Source organism: Somniosus microcephalus, chromosome 9, assembly GCF_052327205.1.
Source record: "Somniosus microcephalus isolate GS21.2 chromosome 9, FLI_Smic_1.0, whole genome shotgun sequence".
Taxonomy (NCBI): domain Eukaryota; kingdom Metazoa; phylum Chordata; class Chondrichthyes; order Squaliformes; family Somniosidae; genus Somniosus; species Somniosus microcephalus.
The window spans coordinates 231595935-231613110 of record NC_140995.1 but is presented as its reverse complement, the minus strand read 5'-3'; the positions used below and the strand labels follow the sequence as shown (position 1 = coordinate 231613110).

The 17176-nt window shown below is 49.7% G+C and overlaps 1 protein-coding gene across 10 annotated transcripts in view; it reads left to right on the top strand.

Annotated features, from left to right (window-relative positions):
- The window catches only part of LOC147113118 (serine/threonine-protein kinase MRCK alpha-like), a 705238-nt gene that overhangs the window by 304861 nt on the left and 383201 nt on the right, over nucleotides 1-17176 (top strand). For all 10 annotated transcript variants that reach the window (XM_085997998.1, XM_085997999.1, XM_085998000.1 and 7 more), the window contains exons 3-4: nucleotides 2554-2637; nucleotides 11519-11614. In XM_085997998.1, coding sequence (XP_085854124.1) covers nucleotides 2554-2637; nucleotides 11519-11614 — 180 coding nt within the window. The remainder of the gene's footprint in view (nucleotides 1-2553; nucleotides 2638-11518; nucleotides 11615-17176) is intronic.

Genomic DNA, 17176 nt, shown 5'->3' with positions numbered 1-17176 from the left:
AGATTGTAGTGGAATACAATTCTGCTGCTGATGGCCCACAGCGCCTCATGGATGCCCAGTTTTGAGCTGCTAGATCTGTTCTGAATCTATCCCATTTAGCACGGTGGTAGTGCCACACAACACGATGGAGGGTGCCCTCAGTGTGAAGACGGGACTTCGTCTCCACATAGACTGTGCGGTGGTCACTGCCTCCAATACTGTCGTGGACAGATGCATCTGCGACCTTATTGCAGGCCTTTTGAAAATTGAGATAAATGACATCTTCTGCATTACCCTTGTCTACTCTCTCTGTTACCTCTTCAAAAAATGCAATTAGGTTGGCCAAGCAAGACTTTCCCTTTTGAAATCCATGCTGACTATTTCTTATTATATTTTTGTTTCTAAATGTTCTATTTTCTCCTTTAGTAGGGATTCCATTATTTTTCCTACCACAGATGTTAAGCTGACTGGCCTATAGTTCCCTGGACATGTTCTATCTCCCTTCTAAATATAGGTATTATGTTAGCTGTCCGCCAGTCCTCTGGCACTACACCTTTTCTAACGAATTACTAAATATGTGTAGTAATGCCTCTGCTATTTCTTCCCTCGATTCTTTTAAAATGTGCAGATGTAATCCGTCTGGACCAGAGGTTTTATCCTCTTTGAGTTTTATTAGTTTATTTAGTACAGGTATATCTCCTCGTTTTATTTTAAATGCAGTAAACTCATTGCCAATCTCATCATCCGATGTCATGTCCACCTGTTCTTTCTCCCTGGTAAATACTGAAGTAAAGTAATTTCTTCACACAGCGGGCGGTGAATCTTTGGAATTCTCTACCCCAGAGGGCTGTGGAGTCTCAGTCATTGGGTATATTCAAAACAGAAGTCGATAGATTTCTGACTAGTAAGGGCATCAAGGGATATGGCGATCGGGCCGGTGAATGGAGTTGAGGCAGAAGATCAGCTATGATCTCATTGAATGGCGGAGCAGGCTCGAAGGGCCAAATGGCCTACTGCTGCTCCTATTTCTTATGTTCTTAATATCTCTGCCATCTCTCTATTGCTGCTTATAGTATTATCCTCTCCATCCCTTAGTGGCCCTATTTCCATCCTGTCCTTTTTTATTTGTGCCTATAAAATATTTTACTATTTTGTTTTATGTTCCTTGATGATTTAATTTCATAGTTCCTCTTTGCCTTCCTAATTGTTTTTTTGACTTCTATCCTAATCCCTTCATATTCTCCCTTATCATGCTCTCCCCTGCTGTCCATGTACTTAATGTATGCCTCTTTCCTTACCCTCAATTTTTCCCTTATGGCTTTATTCATCCATGGTGTCTCATTATTAGTGTTTAGCTTGTTCTTGTTTATTAGCAGAATATATTTTTCCTGTGCTCTGTTGAACACCGTTTTAAATGTTTCCCATTGCTGTTCTACATCATTGTTTGCCAATGCTGTTGTCCATTTTATTTCCTCTAGTTCTATTTTCAGCTCTCAAAATCAGCTTTTCTCCAATCTATTACCTGTCATACCTATGTCCTTTTCAATTATTATCTTAAAGCATGTTATATTATGGTCACTATTGCCTAGATGTTTCCCTACTTTTCCTTCTCTTATCTGCACTGGTTCATTCCCCATTACTAGATCCAATAGCGAATACTCCCTTGTTGGGCTTTTTACATATTGGTTTAGAAAGTTTGATGCATAGAAGTTAAGACTTCATACATGTTGCTTGATTTTGATTGACCGTGAAGATATATAATAAATCAAGTACTCTACTGGGTTTGAACAACATGCACAATTTTACTGATGTGTTTGGGAAGTTTGCAAGTGATGATAGGGATTTACTTTTTAAAACGATCCCCACAGCAAACTATGGTAAACTGGTCTTTCTTGGTTTGGGCCCGAGTGTATGGTGTGAGTATGTGAGATGGTATTCAACTTTAATATTTTACACCATTAAGCTATCGAGGAAGAAGTAGAATCTACTATAGATAAGTGGGAGAGTAGTAGTCTGCTCTAGTCTGGGGTGGGGGGTCGGGGGGGGGGGGCGGAGGCAGAGGTGCTTTGCTTTGCATCAAATTCTTGAAGTAGAAACTTTATAAATGAATATAGCGAATGGTTAGTTGGTAGTAGTCTTGCCGTTGAGTCAGAAGGTCATGGGTTCAAGCCCCGCTGCAGAGACGTGAGGATGTAACCTAGGCTGGCACTTCAGTACAGTGCTGAGGGAACGCTGCATTGCTGGAGTTGCCATATTCCAGATGAGGCATTAAACGGAGACCTCCAGCTGCCCCCTCAGATGGATGTAAGAAATCCCATGGCACTAGTCAAAGAAGAACAGACAGCTGTCCTGGTCAACGTTCCTCCCTCAACCAATATTCTACACAATAGTGACTGCACTTTGAAAGTCATTGCTTGTGGAGTGCTTTGTGGCATCCTGAAGACATGATAGGATGCTACATAAATTCAAGTTCTCATCTATTTCTTGTAACATTTATATTTATGATCCTTATAATTAAGGACATTTATTTGTAAGCAGCTCAGTAATTTGCAGCACCTTGTTTTTTTCTTGCAGGTTGCCGTTGTGAAGTTAAAAAACGTTGAAAAGGTTTTTGCCATGAAGATCCTCAACAAATGGGAGATGCTGAAGCGAGCAGAGGTACATTCACAAGTATTGGTTCTGTGCCCCAGTTTTAAACATACTTGGCCGAGCTTAAATGGGATGAGTAGAAAAGCCTCCAGTGAATGGTGCAGGCAGGTGCTGGTGCAGTTTTCAACTCGATCTCTGTTCAGTTACGTGGCGGATAAACAAAAAGCAAAGATGTATTTTTTAGTCAATTTGTTACTGTGATGGTATTGGAGGTCTTATTATAGGATCAGAACAAGAAGACCTAACCTGCAGTACTGTTCCATGACCATAGCAGCCAGCATAGTGACAGAATGATTGAGTAGTTTCTGTTCAACAATTGTAACTTTGTAAAAATAGGATTAAACTTCCACAACCTTTTATTCACAACCAAGAAGTGATTGATTCTCCCTTTCTTCCTAGGGAAGGACGTGAGCCCTGTGGATTTGTTGATAAACCCTAATTTAATTTTAGTGCTAACTAGATATGATGTGAACATAGGAAGAGGAGTAGATTATTCAGTCCCTCGAGCCTGTTCCACCATTTCAGTTATACGATGATCTGTATCTTAACTCTCTACCATCCTTGGTTCCGTAACCTTTAATACCCTTGGCTAACAAAAGCTGAAGAAAACCTTTGAGCTCCTCTCATGGCGTGGTGTATAAAAGCACTGTGTTCTGTGGCACTAAGCCACACAGACCAGGAAAGTTCCAGGATTGCTCCCTGGTCTGTCTTAGTTAGTTGGTCTCTGCTGCTGAAGCAAGCTGCTACAATTGGTCCCAGCATTCCTGTGATTCTCTGGTCACCTCTGCTGGACGTCCGGTGAAGGCAGGATCAGGCTAGGCTCCGGTGCCCCCATGGTTGCACAGCCTTTCTTAAACATTTGTTGTTGAGATATGGGTGATGCTGGCAAGCCCACTTTTATTGCCTATCCCTAGTTGTCCTGAGAAGGTGGTGCTGGTAGGCTGCCCTCTGGAACTTCTACTGTCCTTGTGCTGATGGTGCTCCCATGATGGTGTTAGGTAGGAAATTCAAGAATTTTGATCCTTTGAAAATGAAGGAACGGTGATATATATCCAGGTGTGTGTGATTTGTAGGTGATAGTCCCATGATCTTGCTGCTCTTGTTCAAGTTCACACATGAAGAATGGTCTGTTGGAGTGAAATGCTGCAGGGCTGCTGTCACCCAGCTAGTCGCCATCATCATCTTCCTCTTTTAGGCAGTCCCTCAAAACCGAGGATGACTTGCTTCCACACTAAAAATTATTTCTCGGGTGACTGATGAGTCCAATGCGGGACCGACAGTCTCCGTCACAGGTGGGGCAGACGGTGGTTGAAGGGGCGGTTGGGTGGGGTGCTTGGGTTGACGTGCACTCCTTCTGCTGTTTGCGCTTGGCTTCAATTTCTCCCGACAAAGAGACTCGAGGTGTCCGGCAACTTCCCGGATGTTTCCCCTCCACTTTGTGCGGTCTTGGGCCAGGGATTACCAGGTGTCGGTGGGGATGTTACACTTTTTCAAGGAGGCTTTGAGGGTGTCCTTGAAGCGTTTCCTCTGCCCACCTGGGGCTCTCTTGCTGTGCCGGAGCTCCGAGTAGAGCGCTTGTTTTGGGAGTTTCGTATCGGGCATGCGGATGATGTGGCCCATCCATCGGAGGTGATCGAGCGTGGTCAAAGCTTCGATGCTGGGGATGTTGGCCTGAGCGAGAACACTGACGTTGGTGCGCCTATCCTGCCAAAGGATTTGCAGGATCTTGCGAAGGCAGCATTGGTGGTACCTCTCCAGTGCTTTGAGGTGCCTGCTGTACATGGTCCATGTCTCTGAAGAATACAGCAGGGCGGGTATCACTGCTGCTCTGTAGACCATGAGTTTGGTGCTGGGTTTGAGGTCCTGGTCTTCAAACACACTCTTCCTCAGGTGACTGAAGGCTGCACTGGCACACTGAAGGCGGTGTTGGACTTCGTCATTGAAGTCTGCCCTCGTTGACAGTAGGCTCCCGAGGTATGGAAAGTGGTCCACGTTGTCCAAGGCCTTGTCGTGGATTTTGATAATCAGGGAGTAGTACTGTGTGGCGGGGGCAGGTTGGTAGAGGACCGTACGGATGTTTAGTGTAAGGCCAATGCTCTTTTACGCTTCGGTGAAGGTGTTGACGATGGTTTGGAGTTCGACCTCAGAGTGTGCGCAGACGCAAGCGTCGTCTGTATACTGTAATTCAATGACAGAGGATGAGATGACCTTGGATCTGGACTAGAGATGACGGAGGTTGAACAGTTTCCCATTTGTTCTGTAAATTAGCTCCACTCCAGCGGGGAGCTTACTGAGGGTGAGATGGAGCATTGCAGCCAGGAAGATCGAGAAGAGCGTTGGCGCTATGACACAGCCTTGCTTGACTCCGGTCCATACGTGAATTGGGTCTGTGGTGGATCTGTTGATCAGGATCACGGCTTGCATGTCGTCGTGAAGCAGGCAGAGGATGGTGACAAACTTTTGAGGGCAGCCGAATTTGAGGAGGACACTCCATAATCCCTCACGGTTGACGGTGTCGGAGGCCTTTGTGAGATCAAAGAAGGCCATGTACAGCGGTTGGTGCTGTTCCCTGCATTTCTCTTGTAGTTGACACGAGGTGAAGATCATGTCCATTGTGCCCCTTAGTGGGTGGAATCCGCATTGCGACTCTGGGAGGAGCTCTTCAGCCACTGGGAGAAGGCGATTGAGAAGGATTCTTGTGATGACTTTCCCTGTGGCAGACAGCAGGGAGACTCCTCTGTAATTACCGCAATCGGACTGGTCACCTTTCTTGAAGATGGTCACGATTATGGCGTCTGAGATCCCCTGGCATGCTCTCCTCCTTCCAAATAAGAGAAATGAGTTCATGCATTCGCGCCAGTAGTGCTTCTCCGCCATGTTTTAGCGCCTCGGTGGGGATTCCATCTGCTCCTGAGGCCTTGTTGTTCTTCAGTTGTCGGATGGCCTTTTCAACCTCATGCCGGGCTGGGGTTGTGCTGAAGTTATGGTGGGTAGCATGCTGTGGGATGGAGTTGAGGACACTTGTGTCGAAGATAGAGTCGTGGTTAAGGAGATCTTCGAAGTGCTCCTTCCAGCGGGCACTGACTGCCTCTCTGTCCTTGATGAGTACCTCTCCGTTCTTGGCCCGCAGTGGGGTAGGACCTTGGATGCTTGGGCCGTAGGTGGTCTTGACTGCGCTAAAGAATCCACGCATGTCGTGGTTGTCGGCTAGCTGCTGGATCTCCTGTGCTTTATCCATCCACCATCTGTTCTTTAGGTCGCGAGTTTTTTGTTGGACCTCAGTCTTCAGGCCTCTGTAGAGCTGCTTTCTTGCTCTCGAGTTCTGTTGCTGTTTCCAGATCAGGAATGCCTTGCGCTTGTGGCTTATCAGCTCCTGGATCTCCTGGTCATTCTCGTCGAACCAGTCTTGGTGTTTCCTGGTCGAGTGACCAAACGTCTCTTCACAGGTGCTGATTATGGAGGCCTCGAGTGCAGACCAGGCGCTGTGGGCACTCTGTGTCTCTGAATCACTGGGCATCGTCAGGTTGGTTGTGAGGCGCAGGCTTAATAGGGCTTTCTTAGCGGGGTCTTTGTGTGCTCCAGCGTTGAGTTTCCTGCAGCATTGCTTGTGTTGCCGCCGCTGTTTTGGGGCTACGTTGATGGAGATGACAGAGCGGATTAGGCGGTGGTCTGTCCAGCAGTCGTCCACTCCTGTCATGGCGCGGGTGATGCGGAAGTCCTTACGGTCCCTCGCTCGAACGATGACGTAGTCCAGCAGATGCCAGTGCTTGGAGTGAGGGTATTGCTATGAAGCCTTGTACTTGTCTCTCTGACAGAACAAGGTGTTGGTTATGACAAGGCCATGTTCTAATCATTTTGTCAGGAGTTAGGTACCGTTGGAGTTGACTTTCCCTACCCACTCTCTGCTGATCACACCTCCCCAGAGGTCTGTGTCCTTTCCAACTCTGGCATTGAAGTCGCCAAGGAGGATCAGCTTGTCACCCGTTGGGACTTGGGACAGGGATTGTTCGAGGCTCGAATAGAATTCCTCTTTGGTCTCGTCTGTGGCTTCCAGTGTTGGGGCGTATGCACTGATGACCGTAGCGCACTGGTTCCGGGCTAGGGTGAGCCGTAGAGTCATGAGGTGTTCGTTTATTCCACAAGGGGAGTCTCTGAGATGTCCAACTAGCTCATTTTTTATGGCGACTCCTACCTCATGGAGGTGGCGTTCTTCTTCAAGTTTGCCTTTCCAGGAAAAGGTGTAACCACCGCCTTGCTCCTTGAGCTGGCCATCAACTGCCCGCCAGGTCTCGCTTAGGGCGGCGATGTCTATGTCGAAATGTCTGAGCTCCCAGGCAAAGATAGCAGTACGGCGTTCTGTTCTGTCGCTGTTGGGGTTGCCCATAAGGGTCCTGATATTCCAGGACCTGAACTTCATTTTAAAGGGTGGAAGATGCCTGTGCGTGAATTCTTTTAACGTGGGGTTGCCGTTGCACACCAGCTACCACACGGGCTTGACAGAGCAAGGTCTTCATTCAATGGCAAGGGGATCCAAGACGATTGGAGACCAGACTTTGCTACATCGGCCTAGCACACACACACAAACATACTCCTACTGTCCTCCTCCCTCCTTCCCGCAGGTCCTCTCTGCCTGGGTTTCATAGGCTGCAGTGTGGTCCTCCCGACCCCGCTGCTGGTATACGGTGGGCCTTGACCCCGCTGCTGGGCTCGTCCTCTCTGCTGCGCGCCGACCCCGCTCCTGCGCCCCGCGTTCCCGCTCCTGCGCCCTGACCTCTTTATTGTGCGACTCCTTCCAGTGAGTGTGTCCCGCGGTGTCTCCTTCCAGTCTAGTTGTACTCCAGTGTGAATCATTGTGGAGAGCTGCTGTTACCCAGCTAGTTGTACTCCAGTGTGAATCATTGTGGAGAGCTGCTGTTACCCAGCTAGTTGTACTCCAGCGTGAATCATTGCTGAGGATATGGGAAGAATTGTGCTTTTTTATCAAAACTGTTGTTCAGCTCCTATGACCTCAAGGACGTCCGCAGCACCCTCGTCATGACGGGAGCTGATGACTGCTGGACAGGCCACCGCCTAATCCGCTCTGTCATCTCCATCAATGTTGCCCCAAAACAGCGGCGGCAACAGAAACAATGCCGCAGGAAAATTAACGCTGGAGCACTCAAAGACCCCGCTAAGAAAGCCCTATTCAGCCTGCGCCTCACAAACAACCTGACGACTCCCAGTGATGCAGAGACACAGAGTGCCCACAGCGTCTGGTCTGCACTCAAGGCCTCCATAATCAGCACCTGTGAAGAGACGCTCGGTCACTCGACCAGGAAACACCAAGCCTGGTTCGACGAGAACGACCAGGAGATCCAGGAGCTAATAAGCCGCAAGCACAAGGCACTCCTGATCTGGAAACAGCAACACAACTCGAAAGCAAGAAAGCAGCTCTACAGAAGCCTGAAGGCCGAGGTCCAACAAAAAACTCGCGACCTAAAGAACAGATGGTGGGTGGAGAAAACGCAGGAGATCCAGCAGCTAGCCGACAACCACGACGTGCGTGGATTCTTTAGCGCAGTCAAGACCATCTACGGCCCAAGCATCCAAGGCCCTACCCCACTGTGGGCCAAGAACGGAGAGGTACTCATCAAGGACGGAGAGGCAGTCAGTGCCCACTGGAAGGAACGCTTCGAAGATCTCCTTATCCACGACTCTGTCTTCGACACGAGTGTCCTCAACTCCATCCCACAGCATGCTACCCGCCACCATCTCAGCACAACCCCAGCCCGGTATGAGGTTGAAAAGGCCATCCGACAACTGAAGAACAACAAGGCCTCGGGAGCAGATGGAATACCCGCTGAGGCACTAAAGCATGGCGGCGAAGCACAACTGGCACGAATACATGAACTAATTTCTCTTATCTGGATAGAGGGGAGCATGCCAGGGGATCTCAAGAGACGTCGTAATTGTGACCATCTTCAAGAAAGGTGACAAGTCCGATTGCGGCAATTACAGAGGAGTTTCCCTGCTGTCTGCCACAGGGAAAGTCATTGCAAGAATCCTCCTCAATCGCCTTCTCCCAGTGGCCGAAGAGCTCCTCCCAGAGTCGCAATGCGGATTCCGCCCACTAAGGGGCACAATGGACATGATCTTCACCGCACATCAATTACAAGAGAAATGCAGGGAACAGCACCATGCCGCTGTACAAAGTACATGGCCGCCTTTGATCTCACAAAGGCCTTCGACACTGTCAACCATGAGGGATTATGGAGTGTCCTCCTCAAATTCGGCTGCCCTCAAAAGTTTGTCACCATCCTCCACCTGCTTCACGACGACATGCAAGCTGTGATCCTGACCAACGGTTCCACCACAGACCCAATTCACGTACGAACCGGGGTCAAGCAAGGCTGTGTCATCACACCAACGCTCTTCTCGATCTTCCTTGCTGCAATGCTCCATCTCACCCTATGTAAGCTCCCCACTGGAGTGGAGCTAATTTACAGAACAAACGGGAAACTGTTCAACCTCCATTGCCTCCAGTCCAGATCCAAGGTTGTCCCATCCTCTGTCGTCGAATTACAGTACGCAGACGACGCTTGCGTCTGCGCTCACTCTGAGGTCGAACTCCAAACCATCGTCAACACCTTCACTGAAGCGTACGAGAGCATGGGCCTTACACTAAACATCCGTAAGACAAAGGTCCTCTACCAACCTGCCCCCACCACACAGTACTGCTCCCAGATTATCAAAATCCACGCCAAGGCCTTGGATAACGTGGACCACTTTCCATACCTCGGGAGCCTACTGTCAACAAGGGCAGACATTGATGACGAAGTCCAACACCGCCTTCAGTGTGCCAGTGCAGCCTTCGGTTGCCTGAGGAAGAGAGTGTTTGAAGACCAGGACCTCAAACCCGGCACTAAGCTCATGGCCTACAGAGTAGCAGTGATACCCGCCCTGCTGTATGCCTCAGAGACATGGAACCATGTACAGCAGGCACTTCAAAGCATTGGAGAGGTACCACCAACGCTGCCTCTGCAAGATCCTGCAAATCCATTGGCAGGATAGGCGCACCGACATCAGTGTTCTTGCTCAGGCCAACATCCCCAGCATCGAAGCTTTGACCACGCTCAATCAGCTCCGATGGACGGGTAACATTGTCCGCATGACCGATACGAGACTCCCAAAACAAACGCTCTGCTCGGAGCTCCGGCACAGTAAGAGAGCCCCAGGTGGGCAGAGGAAACGCTTCAAGGACACCCTCAAAGCCTCCTTGAAAAGGTGTAACATCCCCACCGACACCTGGGAATCCCTGGCCCAAGACCGCACAAAGTAGAGGAGAAGCATCCGAAAAGTCACCGAACACCTCGAGTCTCTTCGCCGGGAGCAAGCGGAAGCCAAGCGCAGACAGCGCAAGGAGCGCACGTCAACCCAAGCACCCCACCCACCCGCCCCTTCAATCACCATCTGCCCCACCTGTGACAGAGACTGTAGGTCCCACATTGGACTAATCAGTCACCTGCGAACTCATTTTTAATGTGGAGGCAAGTCATCCTCGGTTCCGAGGGACTGCCTATGAAGTTATAAAAAAAATTGGAATAAATGCATGCGTTTATATGTCCAATTTTTCTCGTATGAAAGTGAAAAATTGAAGCAATTTACATTAAAGACATTGCATTGTGATGTATAGCAATGAACCATGCATGCTTTTTCCATTCATTACCAAGGGTCAATTATATCCTGCATCTTGACCATGCTGGCAGCAGGGAGAGCCTTTTTTTTAGCTTGTTAAACAAAAATCCCTTTTCAAGTCTCACTGTACCATAAAGTACAAGGAATTGTCAGACTGCGGCGAGAGAGTAACTTGAATGCCGACTGATTCGAGACTAAGCTGAGCTGTGAGCTATATTTGACCGAAGTTGGATGTTAAAAAAAAAATACGTTAAAAGATGTTCTGGCCTACTATTTAATTTCAAGTGACTGTACAGCTATCTTTAACTTGTCTAATGTGTGCAATTACATTGAATTGCAATTTTAAAAAAATAGTTGAAGCAAATTAGTTGTCTGGTATTTTCCAGCTGGTGCAACGAGTCATAAATTTCCAAGTAATTCATGGTGAGATATTGCTCATATTTCAGTTTGAAAATGTCTGACTATACCGACTGGGCAGGGGAAGTAGTTGGAGAGAGGGAACTGGGTACGGATTAGTGGATTTATTACCATCAAGGGGGCCTATTAGTTACAGATTTCACTCGGCCACAGTAGTTATTAGAAAACAGAAGCGTTTTTAAACCCAACCTTGTACTTGCAACCATTGCATTTTGATTTTGCTTTTATCTATAATAAAAAATTTAATAAATGAGAAGAAAAAATGCATTTAAACTCTTCAGTTGCAGAATTGGAGTCAATTTGAAGACGAGCCTCTCTCTTTTCTCTTCTCTTCCACCCCCCCCCCCAAAAAAAAAATAATTGAGCTATCATCCCTTGCCGAGACCTCCCATGCTGCGCACCATTTGCACTTGATGCTTTTCTCAGCCACCACCAGTCTGATGCTGAAACCAGCTGCCAAAGGGTGCAGGAACCCACCCAGCCCAGGGTGATTCACCCTTCGATTTTTCTTCTCCCTGTGTAGAAAAGGGATTGGGGAATCCTCTGTGGGTTAACGATGAATCCTGCACTCCACGACATTCTGTGGTACAGTGCACTGATGTTCGAGTTAGCGCCCTTACCACGTTTCCCCTTTCGTATCAAAAGTCTCGCTAAATATTTGATAACTGCACTTAAAAGCACCAGCTTAAATTTTAACGCATGCTAAATATTTCTACTATTTCTCTGACTGTGCACGTCCTTCTATTGTTCCTGATCTTATCTAATTTTGTATGCAACTTGCATATTGTTTTTTAACCAGACTGCCTGCTTTCGAGAAGAGCGGGATGTGTTGGTAAACGGAGACAGCCAGTGGATTACCACGTTGCACTATGCCTTCCAGGATGAGAACTATTTGGTGAGTTAAAACCTAGAGTGTTATTTCTGCTTTGTGTAAATGTTAAGTTAAATGATTTTTAATTGTTCATTTGCTCCCCTATTTAGCTGGTACTGTATGGCGCACCACTTCCTGGTCATGCGATGGGCATGTCATTATCACCCCGTAACCATCGGCGGGGAAGTACCTGGCAGCAGTATGGGTTGACTCCCCTCTGATCTTTCTCCTCCTTGTGGAGCAGTACTAACTTCACCCTGATACCTCTCTTCCTTCCCCTGCCCCAACACCCCACGTAACAAAGGCAACTGATGGCATGTGTGATGCGCTATCAATTACTCATAAAAGACTGAGAGTTAAGAGAGTAACTAAAGGCTTTTATTAACAAAAGAATGAAGGTCTGCCTCGAGTGGTCGACCGGTCCAGAAATACAAAGGGCTGGGGAGCAGTCACCTTTATACTAGGACTTGTGGGAGGAGTCAGCCGAGGCATGTCCAGGCATGTACACAGTGGAATACAAACAGTGGTTTACCACATTCACCCCTTGTTTAAAATTGAGTCCGGCGGGGTGAAGTGTATTAAAAGTTAGTGTATTGGAGTCTCTCCGGAGGTCTTGTCTGCCGCTGTGATTGGCGTGGCGACGGCAAGGGTAGTGGAGCTTCCGGCGCCGAGTCCCGCGTAGGCTGTGGCACAGGCGTGTCGTCCTCGTAGGTGTCGAGCGGGTCGCTGGGCCCAGGCCTGCCGTCTGCTGGGGCTGGATATCGGATCGTGGTGGGGGGTGGTAGTGAGTAGTGGGTTACTGCGGCCCCCGAGGGTGCAAGGTCTCTTATGGAGACTGTGTCCTCCCGCCCGTCCGGGTATGCAATGTAAGCATACTGGGGGTTGGCGTGGAGGATGTCGACCCTCTCGACCAGGGGGTCCGTTTTATGGGTCCTCACGTGTCTTCTCAGTAGGACCGGCCCTGGGGACGTCAGCCATGGCGGTAGCGATGTCCCCGATGTGGACTTCCTTGGGAAGACAAACATTTTCTCATGAGGGGTGGCGTTAGTGGCAGTGCAGAGCAGTGACCGAATAGAGTGGAGCGCATCGGGGAGCACATCCTGCCAGCGGGAGGTTGGAAGGCCCCTAGACTTTAAGGCTAGCAGGGCGGCCTTCCAAACTGTCGCATTTTCTCTTTCCACCTGTCCGTTCCCCCGGGGGTTGTAACTGGTGGTCCTGCTTGTGGCAATACCCCTAGTTAGCAGGTACTGACGGAGTTCGTCGCTCATAAACGATGAGCCCCGGTCGCTATGGATATAGCTGGGGAAACCGAACAGGGTGAAGAGGTCGTTCAGACATTTAATGACCGTGGCACTGGTCATGACCGGGCAGGGGATGGCGAACGGGAAACGGGAGTACTCATCAATAATATTGAGGAAGTACACATTGCGGTCGGAGGAGGGGAGAGGCCCTTTAAAATCAACGCTCAGGCGCTCGAAGGGGCGAGTGGCTTTTATCAGGTGGGCCCTGTCTGGTCTATAAAAGTGCGGTTTGCACTCAGTGCATACTTGGCAGTTCCTGGTCATGGTCCTGACCTCCTTAATGGAGTAAGGCAGGTTGCGGGCCTTGATGAAGTGGAAGAACCTGGTGACCCCCGGGTGGCAGAGGTCATTGTGGAGGGCCCGCAGTCTATCGATCTGCGCGCTGGCGCAGGTGCCACGCGATAGCGCATCCGGGGGTTCATTGAGCTTCCCGGGCCGGTACAAGATCTCGTAATTGTAGGTGGAAAGTTCGATTCTCCACCTCAAGATCTTGTCGTTTTTGATTTTGCCCCTCTGCTTGTTGTTAAACATGAAAGCAACTGAACGCTGGTCAGTGAGCAGGGTAAATCGTTTTCCGGCCAGATAGTGCCTCCAATGACGCACAGCCTCCACAATCGCCTGGGCCTCCTTCTCAACAGCGGAGTGTCTGGTCTCCGGGCCTTGGAGGGTTCGTGAAAAGAAGGCCACGGGACTCCCCGCCTGATTGAGGGTAGCGGCCAGGGCAAAGTCGGACGCGTCGCTTTCCACCTGGAAGGGGATGGATTCGTCCACTGCGTGCATGGTGGCTTTGGCAATGTCCTCCTTGATACGGTGGAAGGCTAAGCGGGCCTCTGCTGTCAAGGGAAAAGAGGTGGACTTGATCAGCGGACGGGCCTTGTCCGCATAGTAGGGGACCCACTGGGCGTAATAGGAGAAAAACCCTAGGCACCTCTTCAGGGCCTTGAGGCAGTGGGGCAGTGGGAGTTCCATAAGGGGACGCATCCGGCCGGGGTCGGGGCCGATGACTCCGTGTTCCACAACACAGCCAAGGATGGCGAGGCGGTTTGTGCGGAATATGCACTTCTCCTTGTTATATGTCAGGTTCAGGAGTTGGGCGGTGCGGAGGAATTTTTCGAGGTTTGCGTCATGGTCCTGCAAGTCACGGCCGCAGATGGTCACATTGTCCAGATATGGGAAAGTGGCCTGCAACGCAATTTGATCTACCATCCGGTCCATCTCCCTTTGGAAGACGGAGACCCCGTTGGTGACGCCAAAGGGAACCCTAAGGAAGTGATAGAGGCGGCCGTTTGCCTCAAAGGCAGTATACTGGCGGTCCTCAGGGCGGATAGGGAGCTGGTGGTACGCTGATTTCAGGTCAATGGTCGAGAAGACGCGGTACTGCGCGATCTGGTTGACCATATCAGCTATGCGGGGGAGTGGGTAGGCGTCCAGCAGGGTGTAGCGATTTATTGTCTGGCTGTAGTCGATGACCAGGCGCTGCTTCTCGCCGGCCTTAACGACCACAACCTGGGCTCGCCAGGGGCTGGTGCTGCCCTCAATAATCCCTTCCTTCAGGAGCCGCTCCACTTCGGTTTTAATGAAAACCCTGTCCCCGGCACTGTATCGCCTGCTCTTTGTGGCGATGGGCTTACAGTCGGGGGTGAGATTAGCAAACAGTTGGGGGGGGGGTGACTCTGAGTGTGGAGAGGTTGCACCTGGTGCGCGGCGGGCAATTTGGAAGCTGCTGGCTGCGGACTGTGAGTGGGGGTAGGGGTCCACCGTACGCCATCGTAACACTTTTAAGGTGGCACTGAAAATCTAACCCCAGCAGGACGGCAGCGCAGAGGTCGGGCAGGACCAGAAGTTTAAAATGATCGTACACAGTCCCGTCTACTACGAGTGTCACCACGCAGTAGCTGCCGATGTCCGCCGACTGGGACTCGGAGGCCATAGAAATCCGCTGGTGCGCAGGCAGGACTGGGAGAGAGCAACGCCGCACCGTGTCGGGGTGGATGAAGCTCTCCGTGCTCCCAGAGCCAAAAAGGCAGATTGTATCGTGACCATTTACCTTAATGTCCATTGTGGAACTGGCCAGCTGGTGCGGTCTCGCTTGGTCCAGTGTAACGGATGCCAGCGTAGGGGTCGGTGTGTCGCTGCGGGTATCAGATGAGGCGGTGTTGGGGGCCTGCTGCGTTCCGGCTGTCGTCCAAGATGGCGGTGTCCATGATCCCCATGTGGCTGGAGGCGTCCAAAATGGCTGCTGTACCGGTGGTTCGCACATGGCCGGGGAGGCCCAAGATGGCGGCCCGCATGGCCCACATGCGGCGCTGCTGGGGTTCGGGGTGGCTTTGGCCCTGCAGACGCTAGCGTAGTGTCCCTTCTTCCCGCAGCCCGAGCTGATCGCGTTTTTCGCCGGGCAGCGCGCTCTGGGATGTTTTGCCTGGCCACAGAAGTAGCATTTCTGGCCTTGGGGCACTGCTGTCTGGCCTTGGGACACTGCTGCGGTAGTTGGGCCGTTGCTGGGGTGTGGCTGGGGTGGCACGGCGCTATGAGGCGGTCCTACCGTGTCCCAGGCTGTCATTCCCCGCGGCGTCCACGGTGCAGAGGAGTAGGCATCCATGCCCCGGTAGGCTGCATCCAATGATAGTGCGAGTTCAGAGGCCTTGTTGAGGTCGAGGTCACTCTGCTCCAACAGTCGCTGTCGGGTGTAATTGGATCTGTGGCCCGCTACAAAAGCGTCCCGGATAAGTTCCTCTGTGTACACGGCGGCCTTTACATCCTTACAACCACAGGCCCGGCCAAGCACAGACAGTGCCTGAAGGTATTCCACGGTCGATTCCCCAGGTTGTTGTTTACGACTCCCCAGAAGGTGCCTGGCGTACACTTCGTTCACTGGGCGCGTGTACTGGTCCTTGAGGAGCTTGATAGCGTCCGCGTACGAGGTCGCGTCTTGGATGACCGAGTACACTCGGTGGTTCACTTTGGAGGTCAGGACATCCAGTTTGTCCTCGTCCGATTTGATTGCTGCGGAGGCGGTCAGGAATTTTTCGAAACACTTAAGCCAGTGAGTAAACTTGGTGGATGAGTCCGCCTCCCGATGATCTAAGTCCAGGCATGCTGGTGTGAGGATCTTCTCCAGTATAAAAATTTTGTTAATAAAATTGATGCGCTATCAATTACTCATAAAAGACTGAGAGTTAAGAGAGTAACTAAAGGCTTTTATTAACAAAAGAATGAAGGTCTGCCTCGAGTGGTCGACCGGTCCAGAAATACAAAGGGCTGGGGAGCAGTCACCTTTATACTAGGACTTGTGGGAGGAGTCAGCCGAGGCATGTCCAGGCATGTACACAGTGGAATACAAACAGTGGTTTACCACAATGTGCAGCTACAGACAACAGACTGTATCCAATTCTGTAGTGCAGTATGCCAATAGACTGTACCAACCGCGTGCTAAGTTGAGCCATCCTTTTGAGAATATTCGTAGTTCTATAGTGATCACCAACTTTTAAAATGTTTCTCAGTGTTTATAAAGATACAGGTAGTACTTATGTATTCAGCTTCTTGAGTTAGTTTATCCATCTTTTGCACCCTTGCTATTCTGCAGCACAAAGCCTCCATGATCAACGAGTGGATAAGTGGTACAGTTGACTTAAAATGAAAAAATATTTTTGTATTCATATAATTTGATTACAGATGCCTTGGAAATCTACATTTGGTCTTTGAAGGTTTGTAGTTAACAAACTTACATGTATTAGTTTAATAAAAATGTAATTTGTTTCAACTGGACAGCTGCAAGGGCCATCTTGAATTCTAAGGGGCTTGGGATATATGCATAATCAGTGTAATGGTGTTAGTTATAGAAAGGATATTGGAGTCAAGGAAAAGGTGCAGAGGTTCTGGGAACCACATTATAGAAAGGATAGTGGAGTCAGGGAGAAGGTGCAGAGGTTCTGAGAACCACATTATAGAAAGCATAGTGGAGCCATGGAGAAGATGCACAGGTTCTAGGCGCCCCATTATAGAAAGGATATTAGATCCAAGGGGGAAGTGCAGAGTTTCTGGGAACCACATTATAGAAAGGATAGTGGAGCCATGGAGAAGATGCACAGGTTCTAGGCGCCCCATTATAGAAAGGATATTGGATCCAAGGGGGAAGTGTAGAGTTTCTGGGAACAACATTATAGAAAGGATAGTGGAGCCATGGAGAAGCTGCACAGGTTCTAGGCACCATATTATAGAAAGGATATTGGATCCAAGGGGGAAGTGTAGAGTTTCTGGGAGCAACATTATAGAAAGGATAGTGGAG